General features: G+C 42.5%; 1 protein-coding gene across 1 annotated transcript in view; it reads right to left on the reverse strand.

Annotated features, from left to right (window-relative positions):
* Window positions 1-20780, reverse strand: part of LOC106580423 (clathrin heavy chain 1) — a 130748-nt gene that overhangs the window by 5678 nt on the left and 104290 nt on the right. Inside the window, exon 31 of the mRNA XM_045703216.2 lies at window positions 1-6. This exon is cut by the window's left edge and continues 70 nt beyond it. Coding sequence (XP_045559172.2) covers window positions 1-6 — 6 coding nt within the window. The remainder of the gene's footprint in view (window positions 7-20780) is intronic.

Below are 20780 nucleotides of genomic sequence, written 5' to 3' on the forward strand. Positions count from 1 at the left end.
GTCCACCTGAGAACAGAGGGTAAGACAGGGGTCAGAGAGAGAAGCCAGTCAGTCAGTCGCCTAATGGGTGGGCTCACTAGATTAAAACAATTTTCCAACAACAACAGAAAACTACAAATCTTAAATGTTCTACAGACAGAAATTAGGACAATTTATTGGTGTTAACTTTTGTCATGAAGACAACACTACACACAATATTATACACTACACCTTTCAATGTCATACTTTATAGACTAGTATATATCTAGTATCAATCTCTACAGTGAGAAAGCCTTAGAGAAGATGTCACGCGGAATTGGAGAGAAACCTCACTACAGCTTTCCTTACAGGTGAGGAAGCGTCTTTAAAACTACTCTAAAAGCACTGTTTACAGCAGGGCTTGTGTAACTTTACTTCTTATTAGCATTTCATTGTGTCTCCTGTTGAGAAGCTCAGTCCATGCCCTGATACTGACACTGTCCACTTTTATCCAAATCTTAGAAAACACACATCTCAGTCCAGGAGCAAAACAGACAAACCTAAATCATAACTTAGCATGCTTCTACTACAGTGCACTCCTCCTTGCCTAGCAAAACGCTAGATTTCATCAACTCATCTTGAGCTGTTTATCAAAAGGTACTTTGCTTGGTTAAGAGCATGCATCTTTTTTTTTTAACTGTAAGTGGTACACTTAACTGCCATCTTATCCAAGGCTAGTTTGTGGTCATTTTGCTAAAGTAAAATGTGCAGCGATCTTCCCAGGCAATGCTTCAGAAGTGTGAGAAGCACATGGTCAAATAACGGCAAAATAAAACATAAATCAAGCAAGGTCTCTGATGTTTTCAAGAGTCAAACAGAAATGTTTAATTTACGTCATGTAATACTCTTTGTATATGTCTTAGTCAGAAATCACTCCATCTACAGTTAGTTCAAAATGCTGCAGCTCGGCTTTTAACAGGCACCAGGAAACAGAACCATACCACACCTGTTTTAGCTTTTCTACAGTGGCTTCCAGTCACTTTTACAATCGATTTTCAAATTGTATTAATCACGTTTAAGGTTAGGCTTGGTTTAGCCCAATCCTATATCTCAGATCATTTATCTCCCTACGAGCCAGGACACAGCCTGAGATCCTCTGGCAGGGCAACGTTGACCATTCCAAAGTCTAGGTTGAAAATAAAAGAACACTGGGCATTTGCCATTAGGGCCCATAGACTTTTGAATGGTCTGCCAGAGATCCGATTTGCAGATTCAGTGCCTCTTTTTAAATCCCCACTGAAGACCCTTTCATAAAGATACTTTTCATGTATGATTTATTAGCCATCTTGTTTCATTGTCCTTCCTCCGGTCTGTTTCTTTGTTAGTACTTTTATTGTATTATTTTATGATGGGAAGGACTTTGTTGCCTCTATCGAAAAGCGCTATACAAATAAAAGTATTATTAATAATAATAAATTCATGCAATTAAATAATTTTGAAGTTATTCCAAATGGCAAAGGTCATTTGGAATCTCTCACGAGTAATATCTCCAAGTGACGAAGATGTGCCTTGTCTGTACAGCCAATGAACTAAAACCAACTGAACAATTACAATGGAATAACTACAACAAACTGGCAGTGTAATGGTAAGAATTTCAGCAGCAGAGGAAAAAAAACTACAAGGGAGTACGGGCCTCCTCTTATGATTCAAATCATTAAAGTGTAGAAAGCTAGTAGGGAATATGGTGCCGTTTGGGACACACAGAGTGTGTGGGAGAGGTGCATTTGGTTGTCTGTGGCTGTATACCTAGGGGATGCTTCTCACCATGTGGTACTGTGCACTACACTGTTACTGTACATAGCTGTTAAAGCTATATGAGAATAGTCCTACAGATCTATATCTGCAGCAGGGGTCTGCGACTCCAGTCATCCAGGAAGCGTCACTGTGTCTGCGACACTTCATCTGCTGCCCATCTAACCAGGTGAGTACAGAGGAAACCAGCAGACCCTGCAGTCCTGGAGCTGCTGACTACTAGCCTGGTCCCAGATCGGTTAGTACTATTACCAACTCCATTGCTGTCATTGTCAGGCCAATACGTGACAAGGAGTTGGTATGATAAAACAGAAAGATTGACTACTGATGTGGAGGATTATAGCACAGCACCTTCCAGAGTTGGGGACTGGAGTCACACATTTGATGACTCGAGACTTGATAGAAAATAAATATAAGTTGACTCAAGACTCGACTTTGACTGAAACTTACCGGGCCAGATTTTGTAATGTTTTGTCTGTCACTCATTTTGTGGAAGATTCTACGTGGATTATTCTACACAGCCAGAGGCAGTAGCCGCAGCGTCGCACTTGCAAAGAAAACTGCAAAAGATTGGCTAGTGAAATGTACACTGATTGGAGCTAGTGAACAGATTGCTGATTTGCTGAACAAATGTCAAATTGTGGGGAGAGAGGATTGCCATATTAAAGAAAATAAATATGCATCTTCAAAAATTGTTTGGTGATCAAGAATATTAATGGTTTACTTTGCAAGCTCACCAGCAATGGTGCAACAATTACTAGCATAGGTCTACTGGTCTTCTGGTAAGTAACAATTGCTTGAAATTGATAATTTACTTATGAAGCTTGCATTTGGAATTTGTTTTTAAAATGAATTATTACTGTGGTGAAGACGCACCATAGTTGCGGTCTTCACTTGCACTCTCCAAACTCCCGTAAGTGAAGTGCTTTTTCTCTTGTTGAAAATGTTTGCTTTTTCTTTCACACATTTAAATGCATAGGTCCTATGTGGTCAATCTATATTACATCTAATACCATAATAATTGCTAGCGTTTCATCATTTCATCCCTGTACAGTTTATTGCAACACGTAGACATTTCTATTTCATGTTTGATAGGCCTTTCATTTAGCCAACCATTTCTTACCCTCCGAGTGGCGTGATGTTTATTGTGCACATGAACGTTCACAAGACTCCTGAGGTACAAGTTCACTTTATTTAATTCAATGTATGGTTTCCTTCGTTCAAATTTACCAGAGTTACGTGTGTCTGTGTACTACTGCCGCGTTCAAAACAACTGGAAACTCGGAAATCTCTGACTTCGGTACATTAATGGTAAATGAGACTAATGGTGCTTTCAAGACAACTGGGAACTTGAAAAAAAGCGAGCTCCGACTCAACAGTCATCCAACTTGGGAACTCGGGACTCTATCTAGAGTTCTGACTTTCCAACCTGATATCACTAGCGTCATGATTTGACCTTGTACTTTTCAGAGTTCCCAGTTGTCTTGAAAGCACCATTAGTCTGTCATTCTGGTTGTGCGTAACGGGAGCGTGCACGCCTCAGTGCCCATAGAAATAGGTCTGTGCTCCACGCTTTGGAGTCAGAACGTTGAATAAGAGAAAATTGTTCCATGTGTGCATGGGGTTGAAATACCATTAATAATCATTATGTCTGATTAAGAGGAATGTACCAATGGATGTGGAAATTGCCTTTTACATTGTAGAACCAGTTTATTGGTTGTAATTGCCAATTGGGAAATTGTATGGTCCTAGGGGCCAAGTACGTTTATTATTTATTTGGTTTCTCAAGGCGAGGCTGTACATTCTAGCCCTCTACCTGTGTCTGTTCAGATAGGACAGGTTAAGCCTGATACAGAGGATATTTCTTTTGGGCTACAGCCCGTATATATTTGGTAAATCTAGGTATACCTTTTGTAGGATATGGCACTTTCACCATTGGATTACCAAGACCTGTAAATAAATCTACACTGAGCACGTCAACCTGCCTTGCCTTCTGCTGACGTCATGCCCTCACGACTGATACATGTCCCTACTTTACAATTACATTGACTAGTCAAAATGTGTTGTAGACAATATATATTGTCTATATATATATATATATATATATATATATATATATATATATATATACTGCGCAAAAAGGGAACACTTAAACAACACATCCTAGATCTGAATGAAAGAAATAATCTTATTAAATACTTTTTTCTTTACATAGTTGAATGTGCTGACAACAAAAATCACACAAAAATAATCAATGGAAATCCAATTTATCAACCCATGGAGGTCTGGATTTGGAGTCACACTCAAAATTTAAGTGGAAAACCACACTACAGGCTGATCCAACTTTGATGTAATGTCCTTAAAACAAGTCAAAATGAGGCTCAGTAGTGTGTGGCCTCCACGTGCCTGTATGACCTCCCTACAACGCCGGGGCATGCTCCTGATGAGGTGGCGGATGGTCTCCTGAGGGATCTCCTCCCAGACCTGGACTAAAGCATCCGCCAACTCCTGGACAGTCTGTGGTGCAACGTGGCGTTGGTGGATGGAGCGAGACATGATGTCCCAGATGTGCTCAACTGGAATCAGGTCTGGGGAACGGGCGGGCCAGTCCATAGCATCAATGCCTTCCTCTTGCAGGAACTGCTGACACACTCCAGCCACATGAGGTCTAGCATTGTCTTGCATTAGGAGGAACCCAGGGCCAACCGCACCAGCATATGGTCTCACAAGGGGTCTGAGGATCTCATCTCGGTACCTAATGGCAGTCAGGCTACCTCTGGCGAGCACATGGAGGGCTGTGCGGCCCCCCAAAGAAATGCCACCTCACACCATGACTGACCCACCGCCAAACCGGTCATGCTGGAGGATGTTACAGGCAGCAGAACGTTCTCCATGGCGTCTACAGACTCTGTCACGTCTGTCACGTGTGAACCTGCTTTCATCTGTGAAGAGCACAGAGCGCCAGTGGCGAATTTGCCAATCTTGGTGTTCTCTGGCAAATGCCAAACGTCCTGCACGGTGATGGGCTGTAAGCACAACCCCCACCTGTGGACGTCGGGCCCTCATACCACCCTCATGGAGTCTGTTTCTGACCGTTTGAGCAGACACATGCACATTTGTGGCCTGCTGGAGGTCATTTTGCAGGGCTCCGGCAGTGCTCCTCCTGCTCCTCCTTGCACAAAGGTGGAGGTAGCGGTCCTGCTGCTGGGTTGTTGCCCTCCTACGGCCTCCTCCACGTCTCCTGATGTACTGGCCTGTGTCCTGGTAGCGCCTCCATGCTCTGGACACTACGCTGACAGACACAGCAAACCTTCTTGCCACAGCTCGCATTGATGTGCCATCCTAGATGAGCTGCACTACCTGAGCCACTTGTGTGGGTTGTAGACTCCGTCTCATGCTACCACTAGAGTGAAAGCACCGCCAGCATTCAAAAGTGACCAAAACATCAGCCAGGAAGCATAGGAACTGAGAAGTGGTCTGTGGTCACCACCTGTAGAACCACTCCTTTATTGGGGGTGTCTTGCTAATTGCCTATAATTTCCACCTGTTGTCTATTCCATTTGCACAACAGCATGTGAAATGTATTGTCAATCAGTGTTGCTTCCTAAGTGGACAGTTTGATTTCACAGAAGTGTGATTGATTTGGAGTTACATTGTGTTGTTTAAGTGTTCCCTTTATTTTTTTGAGCAGTGTATATATATACATTTATATGTGTTTTTTACTTGACAACTTGTGACTCGACTTGGAATTGACTCGAGTCTTGACCAGTTCTACTTGTGACCCGAATAAAAGTGACTTGGTCCCACCTTTGGCACCTTCTACCATGTGTTACTGTTCTATCACACTGTTCTACCATGTGTTACTGTTCTACCACGTGTTACTGTTCTACTACCACACTGTTCTACCACGTGTCACTGTTCTACCACACTGTTCTACCACGTGTCACTGTTCTATCACACTGTTCTACCACGTGTTACTGTTCTACCACACTGTTCTACCACGTGTCACTGTTCTATCACACTGTTCTACCACGTGTTACTGTTCTACCACACTGTTCTACCATGTGTTACTGTTCTATCACACTGTTCTACCATGTGTTACTGTTCTACCATGTGTTACTGTTCTACCATGTGTTACTGTTCAATCACACTGTTCCACCATGTTACTGTTCTACCACGTGTTACTGTTCTACCACGTGTTACTGTTCTACCACGTGTTACTGTTCTACTACCACACTGTTCTACCACGTGTCACTGTTCTACCACACTGTTCTACCACGTGTCACTGTTCTACCACACTGTTCTACCACGTGTCACTGTTCTACCACACTGTTCTACCACACTGTTCTACCACACTGTTCTACCATGTGTTACTGTTTTACCACACTGTTCTACCATGTGTTACTGTTTTACCACACTGTTCTACCATGTGTTACTGTTCTACCACACTGTTCTACCATGTGTTACTGTTCTACCACACTGTTCTACCATGTGTTACTGTTCGACCACACTGTTCTACCATGCGTTACTGTTCGACCACACTGTTCTACCATGTGTTACTGTTCGACCACACTGTTCTACCATGTGTTACTGTTCGACCACACTGTTCTACCATGTGTTACTGTTCTACCACACTGTTCTACCATGTGTTACTGTTCTACCATGTGTTACTGTTCTACCACACTGTTCTACCATATGTTACTGTTCTACCATGTGTTACTGTTCTACCATGTGTTACTGTTCAATCACACTGTTCTACCATGTGTTACTGTTCTACCATGTGTTACTGTTCTATCACACTGTTCTACCATGTGTTACTGTTCAAACACACAGTTCTATCATGTGTTACTGTTCTACCATGTGTCACTGTTCTACCACACTGTTCTACCACGTGTTACTGTTCTACCACGTGTTACTGATCTACCACACTGTTCTACCACACTGTTATACCATGTGTTACTGTTCTACCACACTGTTCTACCATGTGTTACTGTTCTATCACACTGTTCTACCATGTGTTACTGTTCTACCATGTGTTACTGTTCTACCATGTGTTACTGTTCTACCACACTGTTCTACCATGTGTTACTGTTCGACCACACTGTTCTACCATGTGTTACTGTTCGACCACACTGTTCTACCATGTGTTACTGTTCTACCACACTGTTCTACCATGTGTTACTGTTCTACCATGTGTTACTGTTCTACCACACTGTTCTACCATGTGTTACTGTTCTACCATGTGTTACTGTTCTACCACACTGTTCTACCATGTGTTACTGTTCTACCATGAGTTACTGTTCTACCACACTGTTCTACCATGTGTTACTGTTTTACCACGTTACTGTTCTACCATACTGTTCGACCATGTGTTACTGTTCTACCATGTGTTACTGTCCTACCACACTGTTCTACTGTTCTACCATGTGTTACTCTTCTACCACACTGTTCGACCATGTGTTACTGTTCTACCATGTGTTACTGTTCTACCACACTGTTCGACCATGTGTTACTGTTCTACCATGTGTTACTGTTCTATCACACTGTTCTACCATGTGTTACTGTTCTATCACACTGTTCTACCATGCGTTACTGTTCTATCACACTGTTCTACCATGCGTTACTGTTCTATCACACTGTTCTACCATGCGTTACTGTTTTACCATGTTACTGTTCTACCATGTGTTACTGTCCTACCACACTGTTCTACCATGTGCTACTGTTCTACCATGTGTTACTGTCCTACCACACTGTTCTACCATGTGCTACTGTTCTACCATGTGTTACTGTCCTACCACACTGTTCTACCATGCGTTACTGTTTTACAATGTTACTGTTCTACCATGTGTTACTGTTCTACCACACTGTTCGACCATGTGTTACTGTTCTACCATGTGTTACTGTTCTACCACACTGTTCTACCATGTGTTACTGTTCTACCACACTGTTCTACCATGTGTTACTGTTCTACCACACTATTCTAACACACTGTTCGACCATGTGTTACTGTTCTACCACACTGTTCGACCATGTGTTACATTCTACCACGTGTTACTGTTCTACCACGTGTTACTGTTCTACCACACTGTTCTACCATGTGTTACTGTTCTACCACACTGTTCTACCATGTGTTACTGTTCTACCACACTGTTCTACCACACTGTTCGACCATGTGTTACTGTTCTACCACACTGTTCGACCATGTGTTACTGTTCGACCATGTGTTACTGTTCGACCATGTGTTACTGTTCGACCATGTGTTACTGTTCGACCATGTGTTACTGTTCTACCACACTGTTCTACCATGTGTTACTGTTCTATCACACTGTTCTACCATGTGTTACTGTTCTATCACACTGTTCTACCATGTGTTACTGTTCTACCATGTGTTACTGTTCTACCATGTGTTACTGTTCTACCACACTGTTCGACAATGTGTTACTGTTCTACCATGTGTTACTGTTCTACCACACTGTTCGACCATGTGCTACTGTTCTACCATGTGTTACTGTTCTACCACACTGTTCGACCATGTGTTACTGTTCTACCACACTATTCTACCACACTGTTCGACCATGTGTTACTGTTCTACCACACTGTTCGACCATGTGTTACTGTTCGACCATGTGTTACTGTTCGACCATGTGTTACTGTTCGACCATGTGTTACTGTTCGACCATGTGTTACTGTTCTACCACACTGTTCTACCATGTGTTACTGTTCTATCACACTGTTCTACCATGTGTTACTGTTCTATCACACTGTTCTACCATGTGTTACTGTTCTACCATGTGTTACTGTTCTACCATGTGTTACTGTTCTACCACACTGTTCGACAATGTGTTACTGTTCTACCATGTGTTACTGTTCTACCACACTGTTCGACCATGTGCTACTGTTCTACCATGTGTTACTGTTCTACCACACTGTTCGACCATGTGTTACTGTTCTACCACACTGTTCGACCATGTGTTACTGTTCTACCACACTGTTCGACCATGTGTTACTGTTCTACCACACTGTTCTACCACACTGTTCTACCATACTGTTGTACCATGTGTTACTGTTCTACCACACTGTTCTACCACACTGTTCTACCATGTGTTACTGTTCTACCACACTGTTCTACCATGTGTTACTGTTCTACCACGTGTTACTGTTCTACTACCACACTGTTCTACCACGTGCCACTGTTCTACTACCACACTGTTCTACCACGTGTCACTGTTCTATCACACTGTTCTACCACGTGTCACTGTTCTATCAAACTGTTCTACCACGTGTTACTGTTCTACCACACTGTTCTACCACACTGTTCTACCACACTGTTCTACCACACTGTTCTACCATGTGTTACTGTTCTACCACACTGTTCTACCATGTGTTACTGTTCTACCACAATATTCTACCATGTGTTACTGTTCTACCACACTGTTCTACCATGTGTTACTGTTCTACCACACTGTTCTACCATGTGTTACTGTTCTACCACACTGTTCTACCATGTGTTACTGTTCTACCATGTGTTACTGTTCTACCACACTGTTCTACCATATGTTACTGTTCTACCACGTGTTACTGTTCTACCACACTGTTCTACCACACTGTTATACCATGTGTTACTGTTCTACCACACTGTTCTACCATGTGTTACTGTTCTATCACACTGTTCTACCATGTGTTACTGTTCAAACACACAGTTCTATCATGTGTTACTGTTCTACCATGTGTCACTGTTCTACCACACTGTTCTACCACGTGTTACTGTTCTACCACGTGTTACTGTTCTACCACACTGTTCTACCACACTGTTATACCATGTGTTACTGTTCTACCACACTGTTCTACCATGTGTTACTGTTCTCACACTGTTCTACCATGTGTTACTGTCCTACCACACTGTTCTACCATGTGTTACTGTTCTACCATGTGTTACTGTTCTATCACACTGGTCTACCATGTGTTACTGTTCTATCACACTGTTCTACCATGTGTTACTGTTCTACCACACTGTTCTACCATGTGTTACTGTTCTACCACACTGTTCTACCATGTGTTACTGTTCTACCACACTGTTCTACCATGTGTTACTGTTCTACCACACTGTTCTACCATGTGTTACTGTTCTACCACACTGTTCTACCATGTGTTACTGTTCTACCACACTGTTCTACCATGTGTTACTGTTCGACCACACTGTTCTACCATGTGTTACTGTTCTACCACACTGTCCTACCATGTGTTACTGTTCTACCATGAGTTACTGTTCTACCACACTGTTCTACCATGTGTTACTGTTTTACCACGTTACTGTTCTACCATACTGTTCGACCATGTGTTACTGTTCTACCATGTGTTACTGTTCTACCACACTGTTCTACCACACTGTTCTACCATGTGTACTGTCCTACCACACTGTTCTACTGTTCTACCATGTGTTACTGTTCTACCACACTGTTCGACCATGTGTTACTGTTCTACCATGTGTTACTGTTCTACAACACTGTTCGACCATGTGTTACTGTTCTACCATGTGTTACTGTTCTATCACACTGTTCTACCATGTGTTACTGTTCTATCACACTGTTCTACCATGCGTTACTGTTCTATCACACTGTTCTACCATGCGTTACTGTTCTATCACACTGTTCTACCATGCGTTACTGTTTTACCATGTTACTGTTCTACCATGTGTTACTGTCCTACCACACTGTTCTACCATGTGCTACTGTTCTACCATGTGTTACTGTCCTACCACACTGTTCTACCATGCGTTACTGTTTTACAATGTTACTGTTCTACCATGTGTTACTGTTCTACCACACTGTTCGACCATGTGTTACTGTTCTACCACACTGTTCTACCATGTGTTACTGTTCTACCACACTGTTCTACCATGTGTTACTGTTCTACCACACTGTTCTACCATGTGTTACTGTTCTACCACACTGTTCTACCATGTGTTACTGTTCTACCACACTATTCTACCATGTGTTACTGTTCTACCACACTATTCTATCACACTGTCCTACCATGTGTTACTGTTCTATCACACTGTTCTACCATGTGTTACTGTTCTACCATGTGTTACTGTTCTACCATGTGTTACTGTTCTACCACACTGTTCGACCATGTGCTACTGTTCTACCATGTGTTACTGTTCTACCACACTGTTCGACCATGTGTTACTGTTCTACCACACTGTTCGACCATGTGTTACTGTTCTACCACACTGTTCTACCACACTGTTCTACCATACTGTTGTACCATGTGTTACTGTTCTACCACACTGTTCTACCATGTGTTACTGTTCTACCACACTGTTCTACCATGTGTTACTGTTCTACCACGTGTCACTGTTCTACTACCACACTGTTCTACCACGTGTCACTGTTCTATCAAACTATTCTACCACGTGTTACTGTTCTACCACACTGTTCTACCACACTGTTCTACCACACTGTTCTACCACACTGTTCTACCACACTGTTCTACCACACTGTTCTACCACACTGTTCTACCATGTGTTACTGTTCTACCACACTATTCTACCATGTGTTACTGTTCTACCACACTGTTCTACCATGTGTTACTGTTCTACCACACTGTTCTACCATGTGTTACTGTTCGACCACACTGTTCTACCATGTGTTACTGTTCGACCACACTGTTCTACCATGTGTTACTGTTCTACCATGTGTTACTGTTCTACCACACTGTTCTACCATGTGTTACTGTTCTACCACACTGTTCTACCATGTGTTACTGTTCTACCATGTGTTACTGTTCTACCACACTGTTCTACCATGTGTTACTGTTCGACCACACTGTTCTACCATGTGTTACTGTTCGACCACACTGTTCTACCACGTGTTACTGTTCTACCACACTGTTCTACCACACTGTTATACCATGTGTTACTGTTCTACCACACTGTTCTACCATGTGTTACTGTTCTATCACACTGTTCTACCATGTGTTACTGTTCAAACACACAGTTCTATCATGTGTTACTGTTCTACCATGTGTCACTGTTCTACCACACTGTTCTACCACGTGTTACTGTTCTACCACGTGTTACTGTGCTACCACACTGTTCTACCACACTGTTCTACCACACTGTTATACCATGTGTTACTGTTCTACCACACTGTTCTACCATGTGTTACTGTTCTCACACTGTTCTACCATGTGTTACTGTCCTACCACACTGTTCTACCATGTGTTACTGTCCTACCACACTGTTCTACCATGTGTTACTGTCCTACCACACTGTTCTACCATGTGTTACTGTTCTACCATGTGTTACTGTTCTACCATGTGTTACTGTTCTACCACACTGTTCTACCATGTGTTACTGTTCTACCACACTGTTCTACCATGTGTTACTGTTCTACCACACTGTTCTACCATGTGTTACTGTTCTACCACACTGTTCTACCATGTGTTACTGTTCTACCACACTGTTCTACCATGTGTTACTGTTCGACCACACTGTTCTACCATGTGTTACTGTTCTACCACACTGTTCTACCATGTGTTACTGTTCTACCATGAGTTACTGTTCTACCATGAGTTACTGTTCTACCATGTGTTACTGTTTTACCACGTTACTGTTCTACCATACTGTTCGACCATGTGTTACTGTTCTACCATGTGTTACTGTTCTACCACACTGTTCGACCATGTGTTACTGTTCTACCATGTGTTACTGTTCTACCACACTGTTCGACCATGTGTTACTGTTCTACCATGTGTTACTGTTCTATCACACTGTTCTACCATGTGTTACTGTTCTATCACACTGTTCTACCATGCGTTACTGTTCTATCACACTGTTCTACCATGCGTTACTGTTTTACCATGTTACTGTTCTACCATGTGTTACTGTCCTACCACACTGTTCTACCATGTGCTACTGTTCTACCATGTGTTACTGTCCTACCACACTGTTCTACCATGTGCTACTGTTCTACCATGTGTTACTGTCCTACCACACTGTTCTACCATGCGTTACTGTTTTACAATGTTACTGTTCTACCATGTGTTACTGTTCTACCACACTGTTCGACCATGTGTTACTGTGCTACCATGTGTTACTGTTCTACCACACTGTTCTACCATGTGTTACTGTTCTACCACACTGTTCTACCACACTGTTCTACCACACTGTTCTACCATGTGTTACTGTTCTACCACACTGTTCTACCATGTGTTACTGTTCTACCACACTGTTCTACCATGTGTTACTGTTCTATCACACTGTTCTACCATGCGTTACTGTTCTATCACACTGTTCTACCATGCGTTACTGTTTTACCATGTTACTGTTCTACCATGTGTTACTGTCCTACCACACTGTTCTACCATGTGCTACTGTTCTACCATGTGTTACTGTCCTACCACACTGTTCTACCATGTGCTACTGTTCTACCATGTGTTACTGTCCTACCACACTGTTCTACCATGCGTTACTGTTTTACAATGTTACTGTTCTACCATGTGTTACTGTTCTACCACACTGTTCGACCATGTGTTACTGTGCTACCATGTGTTACTGTTCTACCACACTGTTCTACCATGTGTTACTGTTCTACCACACTGTTCTACCACACTGTTCTACCACACTGTTCTACCATGTGTTACTGTTCTACCACACTGTTCTACCATGTGTTACTGTTCTACCACACTATTCTAACACACTGTTCGACCATGTGTTACTGTTCTATCACACTGTTCTACCATGTGTTACTGTTCTACAATATGTTACTGTTCTACCACACTGTTCGACCATGTGTTACTGTTCTATCACACTGTTCTACCATGTGTTACTGTTCTATCACACTGTTCTACCATGTGTTACTGTTCTACCATGTGTTACTGTTCTACCACACTGTTATACCATGTGTTACTGTTCTACCACACTGTTATACCATGTGTTACTGTTCTACCACACTGTTATACCATGTGTTACTGTTCTATCACACTGTTCTACCATGTGTTACTGTTCTATCACACTGTTCTACCATGTGTTACTGTTCTATCACACTGTTCTACCATGTGTTACTGTTCTATCACACTGTTCTACCATGTGTTACTGTTCTACCACACTGTTCTACCATGTGTTACTATTCTACCATGTGTTACTGTTCTACCACACTGTTCTACCACACTGTTCTACCATGTGTTACTGTTCTACCACGTGTTACTGTTTTACCATGTTACTGTTCTACCATGTGTTACTGTTTTACCACACTGTTCGTCCATGTGTTACTGTTCTACCACACTGTTCGACCATGTGTTACTGTTCTACCACACTGTTCGACCATGTGTTACTGTTCTACCACACTGTTCGACCATGTGTTACTGTTCTACCATGTGTTACTGTTCTACCACACTGTTCTACCATGTGTTACTGTTCTATCACACTTTTGTACCATGTGTTACTGTTCTATCACACTGTTCTACCATGTGTTACTGTTCTACCATGTGTTACTGTTCTACCACCCTGTTCGACCATGTGTTACTGTTCTACCATGTGTTACTGTTCTACCACACTATTCTACCATGTGTTACTGTTCTACCACACTGTTCTACCACACTGTTCTACCATGTGTTACTGTTGTACCACGTGTTACTGTTTTACCATGTTACTGTTCTACCATGTGTTACTGTTCTACCACACTGTTCGACCATGTGTTACTGTTCTACCATGTGTTACTGTTCGTACCATGTGTTACTGTTCGACCATGCTGTTACTGTTCGTACCATGTGTTACTGTTCGACCATGTGTTACTGTTCGACCATGTGTTACTGTTCGACCATGTGTTACTGTTCTACCACACTGTTCGACCATGTGTTACTGTTCTACCACACTGTTCGACCATGTGTTACTGTTCTACCACACTGTTCGACCATGTGTTACTGTTCTACCACACTGTTCGACCATGTGTTACTGTTCTACCACACTGTTCGACCATGTGTTACTGTTCTACCACACAATTCTACCATGTGTTACTGTTCTACCACACTGTTCTACCACACTGTTCTACCATGTGTTACTGTTGTACCACGTGTTACTGTTTTACCATGTTACTGTTCTACCATGTGTTACTGTTCTACCACACTGTTCGACCATGTGTTACTGTTCTACCATGTGTTACTGTTCTACCATACTGTTCTACCATGTGTTACTGTTCTACCATACTGTTCGACCATGTGTTACTGTTCTACCATGTGTTACTGTTCGACCATGTGTTACTGTTCGACCATGTGTTACTGTTCGACCATGTGTTACTGTTCGACCATGTGTTACTGTTCGACCATGTGTTACTGTTCTACCACACTGTTCGACCATGTGTTACTGTTCTACCACACTGTTCGACCATGTGTTACTGTTCTACCACACTGTTCGACCATGTGTTACTGTTCTACCACACTGTTCGACCATGTGTTACTGTTCTACCACACAATTCTACCATGTGTTACTGTTCTACCACACTGTTCTACCACACTGTTCTACCATGTGTTACTGTTGTACCACGTGTTACTGTTTTACCATGTTACTGTTCTACCATGTGTTACTGTTCTACCATGTGTTACTGTTCTACCACACTGTTCTACCATGTGTTACTGTTCTATCACACTGTTCTACCATGTGTTACTGTTCTACCATGTGTTACTGTTCTACCACACTGTTCGACCATGTGTTACTGTTCTACCATGTGTTACTGTTCTATCACACTGTTCTACCATGTGTTACTGTTCTACCATGTTACTGTTCTACCACACTGTTCTACCACACTGTTCTACCATGTGTTACTGTTCTATCACACTGTTCTACCATGTGTTACTATTCTACCACACTGTTCTACCATGTGTTACTGTTCTACCACACTGTTCTACCATACTGTTCTACCATACTGTCCTACCATGTGTTACTGTTCTACCACACTGTTCTACCATGTGTTACTGTCTACCACACTGTTCTACCATGTGTTACTGTTCTACCACACTGTGCTACCATGTGTTACTGTTCTATCACACTGTTCTACCATGTGTTACTGTTCTACCATGTGTTACTGTTCTACCACACTGTTCGACCATGTGTTACTGTTCTACCATGTGTTACTGTTCTATCACACTGTTCTACCATGTGTTACTGTTCTACCATGTGTTACTGTTCTACCATGTGTTACTGTTCGACCATGTGTTACTGTTCTACCACACTGTTCGACCATGTGTTACTGTTCTACCACACTGTTCGACCATGCGTTACTGTTCTACCACACTGTTCTACCATGTGTTACTGTTCTACCATGTTACTGTTCTACCACACTGTTCGACCATGTGTTACTGTTCTACCATGTGTTACTGTTCTACCACACTGTTGTACCACACTGTTCTACCATGTGTTACTGTTCTATCACACTGTTCTACCATGTGTTACTGTTCTACCACACTGTTCTACCATGTGTTACTGTTCTACCACACTGTTCTACCATACTGTTCTACCATACTGTTCTACCATGTCTTACTGTTCTACCATGTCTTACTGTTCTACCACACTGTTCTACCATGTGTTACTGTTCTACCATGTTACTGTTCTACCACACTGTTCTACCACACTGTTCTACCATGTGTTACTGTTCTATCACACTGTTCTACCATGTGTTACTATTCTACCACACTGTTCTACCATGTGTTACTGTTCTACCACACTGTTCTACCATACTGTTCTACCATACTGTCCTACCATGTGTTACTGTTCTACCACACTGTTCTACCATGTGTTACTGTCTACCACACTGTTCTACCATGTGTTACTGTTCTACCACACTGTTCTACCATGTGTTACACTTCTACCACACTGTTCTACCACACTGTTCTACCACGTGTTACTGTTCTACCACACTGTTCGACCACGTGCTACTGTTCTACCATGTGTTACTGTTCTACCACACTGTTCGACCATGTGTTACTGTTCTACCACACTGTTCGACCATGTGTTACTGTTCTACCACACTGTTCGACCATGTGTTACTGTTCTACCACACAATTCTACCATGTGTTACTGTTCTACCACACTGTTCTACCACACTGTTCTACCATGTGTTACTGTTGTACCACGTGTTACTGTTTTACCATGTTACTGTTCTACCATGTGTTACTGTTCTACCATGTGTTACTGTTCTACCACACTGTTCTACCATGTGTTACTGTTCTATCACACTGTTCTACCATGTGTTACTGTTCTACCATGTGTTACTGTTCTACCACACTGTTCGACCATGTGTTACTGTTCTACCATGTGTTACTGTTCTATCACACTGTTCTACCATGTGTTACTGTTCTACCATGTGTTACTGTTCTACCATGTGTTACTGTTCTACCATGTGTTACTGTTCGACCATGTGTTACTGTTCGACCACACTGTTCGACCATGTGTTACTGTTCTACCACACTGTTCGACCATGCGTTACTGTTCTACCACACTGTTCGACCATGTGTTACTGTTCTACCATGTTACTGTTCTACCACACTGTTCGACCATGTGTTACTGTTCTACCATGTGTTACTGTTCTACCACACTGTTCTACCATGTGTTACTGTTCTACCACACTGTTGTACCACACTGTTCTACCATGTGTTACTGTTCTACCACACTGTTCTACCATGTTACTGTTCTACCATGTTACTGTTCTACCATGTGTTACTGTTCTACCATGTTGCTGTTCTACCACACTGTTCTACCACACTGTTCTACCATGTGTTACTGTTCTATCACACTGTTCTACCATGTGTTACTGTTCTACCACACTGTTCTACCATGTGTTACTGTTCTACCACACTGTTCTATCATACTGTTCTACCATACTGTTCTACCATGTCTTACTGTTCTACCATGTCTTACTGTTCTACCATGTCTTACTGTTCTACCATGTCTTACTGTTCTACCACACTGTTCTACCATGTGTTACTGTTCTACCACACTGTATAGTGGATATCATAAGGTGAATGCACCATTTTGTAAGTCGCTCCGGTCACAACTTGCAGACTTGTTTACGCTGCTGTGCGTTTTTGTTGCCGATCTTACTTTGATACCTGACGGTTTTTTACTTTTTCATTACCGTATATTTTTACTTTTTCCCTCACTCAACTTTTTTCATTCAACTTTTTCACCCCGGAGGTTTTATCTGGACATGGTTCGTCAGGACTTCAAACAGCCGAAGCTAAGTAACATTAACATGATGCCTTCTAATTGCAGTCGTTGTACTTATAATATACAGGAGAACGATCGCCTTACGGCAAGGATAGCTGTGCTGCAAGCCCAGCTTCAGACGCGATCGTTAGGCAAGGGTAATTTCAGTGTAGGAAAGGATGAAACAGCGTCTGTGCCACCAGTAAGTACAGATAGTAACGTTAGTATAAACCCCCTCGCACGGTCCCCGCAGCCGGACATCTTTCTCATGGCTTCTGGAGGGAAACGCTGTAGGAATGCTCAACCGGTGTCGCTTATTCAGCCGACAGAAACTTTCAACCGGTTCTCCCCATTAAGCGAGTCGGAGTCGGAGGCCGAGACTTCTCTGGTCTCTACTCCTCCCGTTGTGGGGTCTGAGACGCCGACGGCTCCCACCATTAGCTCTGACAAATTGAAAACCCTAGTCATTGGCGACTCCATTACCCGCAGTATTAGACTTAAAACTAATCATCCAGCGATCATACACTGTTTACCAGGGGGCAGGGCTACCGACGTTAAGGCTAATCTAAAGACGGTGCTGGCTAAAGCTAAAACTGGCGAGTGTAGAGAGTATAGAGATATTGTTATCCACGTCGGCACCAACGATGTTAGGATGAAACAGTCAGAGGTCACCAAGCGCAACATAGCTTCAGCGTGTAAATCAGCTAGAAAGATGTGTCGGCATCGATTAATTGTCTCTGGCCCCCTCCCAGTTAGGGGGAGTGATGAGCTCTACAGCAGAGTCTCACAACTCAATCGCTGGTTGAAAACTGTTTTCTGCCCCTCCCAAAAGATAGAATTTGTAGATAATTGGCCCTCTTTCTGGGACTCACCCACAAACAGGACCAAGCCTGGCCTGTTGAGGAGTGACGGACTCCATCCTAGCTGGAGGGGTGCTCTCATCTTATCTACGAACATAGACAGGGCTCTAACTCCTCTAGCTCCACAATGAAATAGGGTGCAGGCCAGGCAGCAGGCTGTTAGCCAGCCTGCCAGCTTAGTGGAGTCTGCCACTAGCACAGTCAGCGTAGTCAGCTCAGCTTTCCCCATTGAGACCGTGTCTGTGCCTCGATCTAGGTTGGGCAAAATTAAAAATGGCGGTGTTCGCTTTAGCAATCTCACTAGTATAAAGACCTCCTCCATTCCTGCCATTATTGAAAGAGATTGTGATACCTCACATCTCAAAATTGGGTTACTTAATGTTAGATCCCTCACTTCCAAGGCAGTTATAGTCAATGAACTAATCACTGATAATAATCTTGATGTGATTGGCCTGACTGAAACATGGCTTAAGCCTGATGAATTTACTGTGTTAAATGAGGCCTCACCCCCAGGTTACATTAGTGACCATACCCCCCGTGCATCCGGCAAAGGCGGAGGTGTTGCTAACATTTACGATAGCAAATTTCAATTTACAAAAAAAAAAACAACAATGACGTTTTCGTCTTTTGAGCTTCTAGTCATGAAATCTATGCAGCCTACTCACTCACTTTTTATAGCTACTGTTTATAGGCCTCCTGGGCCATATGCAGTGTTCCTCACTGAGTTCCCTGAATTCCTATCGGATCTTGTAGTCATAGCAGATAATATTCTAATTTTTGGTGACTTTAACATTCACATGGAAAAGTCCACAGACCCACTCCAAAAGGCTTTCGGAGCCATCATCGACTCAGTGGGTTTTGTCCAACATGTCTCTGGACCTACTCACTGCCACAGTCATACTCTGGACCTAGTTTTGTCCCATGGAATAAATGTTGTGGATCTAAATGTTTTTCCTCATAATCCTGGACTATCGGACCACCATTTTATTACGTTTGCAATTGCAACAAATAATCTGCTCAGACCCCAACCAAGGAGCATTAAAAGTCGTGCTATAAATTCTCAGACAACCCAAAGATTCCTTGATGCCCTTCCAGACTGCCTCTGCCTACCCAAGGACGTCAGAGGACAAAAATCAGTTAACCACCTAACCGAGGAACTCAATTTAACCTTGCGAAATACCCTAGATGCAGTTGCACCCCTAAAAACTAAAAACATCTGTCATAAGAAACTAGCTCCCTGGTATACAGAAAATACACGAGCTCTGAAGCAAGCTTCCAGAAAATTGGAACGGAAATGGCGCCACACCAAACTGGAAGTCTTCCGACTAGCTTGGAAAGACAGTACCGTGCAGTATCGAAGAGCCCTTACTGCTGCTCGATCATCCTATTTTTCCAACTTAATTGAGGAAAATAAGAACAATCCGAAATTTCTTTTTGATACTGTCACAAAGCTAACTAAAAAGCAGCCTTCGCAAATGGAGGATGGCTTTCACTTCAGCAGTAATAAATTTATGAACTTCTTTGAGGAAAAGATCATGATCATTAGAAAGCAAATTACAGACTCCTCTTTAAATCTGGGTATTCCTCCAAAGCTCCATTGTCCTGAGTCTGCACAACTCTGCCAGGACCTAGGATCAAGGGAGATACTAAAGTGTTTTAGTACTATATCTCTTGACGCAATGATGAAAATAATCATGGCCTCCAAACCCTCAAGCTGCATACTGGACCCTATTCCAACTAAACTACTGAAAGAGCTGCTTCCTGTGCTTGGCCCTCCTATGTTGAACATAATAAACGGCTCTCTATCCACCGGATGTGTACCAAGCTCACTAAAAGTGGCAGTAATAAAGCCTCTCTTGAAAAAGCCGAATCTTGATCCAGAAATTATAAAAAACTATCGGCCTATATCGAATCTTCCATTCCTCTCCAAAATTTTAGAAAAAGCTGTT

The sequence above is a fragment of the Salmo salar genome, chromosome 20 (genome assembly GCF_965601325.2).
Source record: "Salmo salar chromosome 20, fSalSal1, whole genome shotgun sequence".
Taxonomy (NCBI): Eukaryota; Metazoa; Chordata; class Actinopteri; order Salmoniformes; family Salmonidae; genus Salmo; species Salmo salar.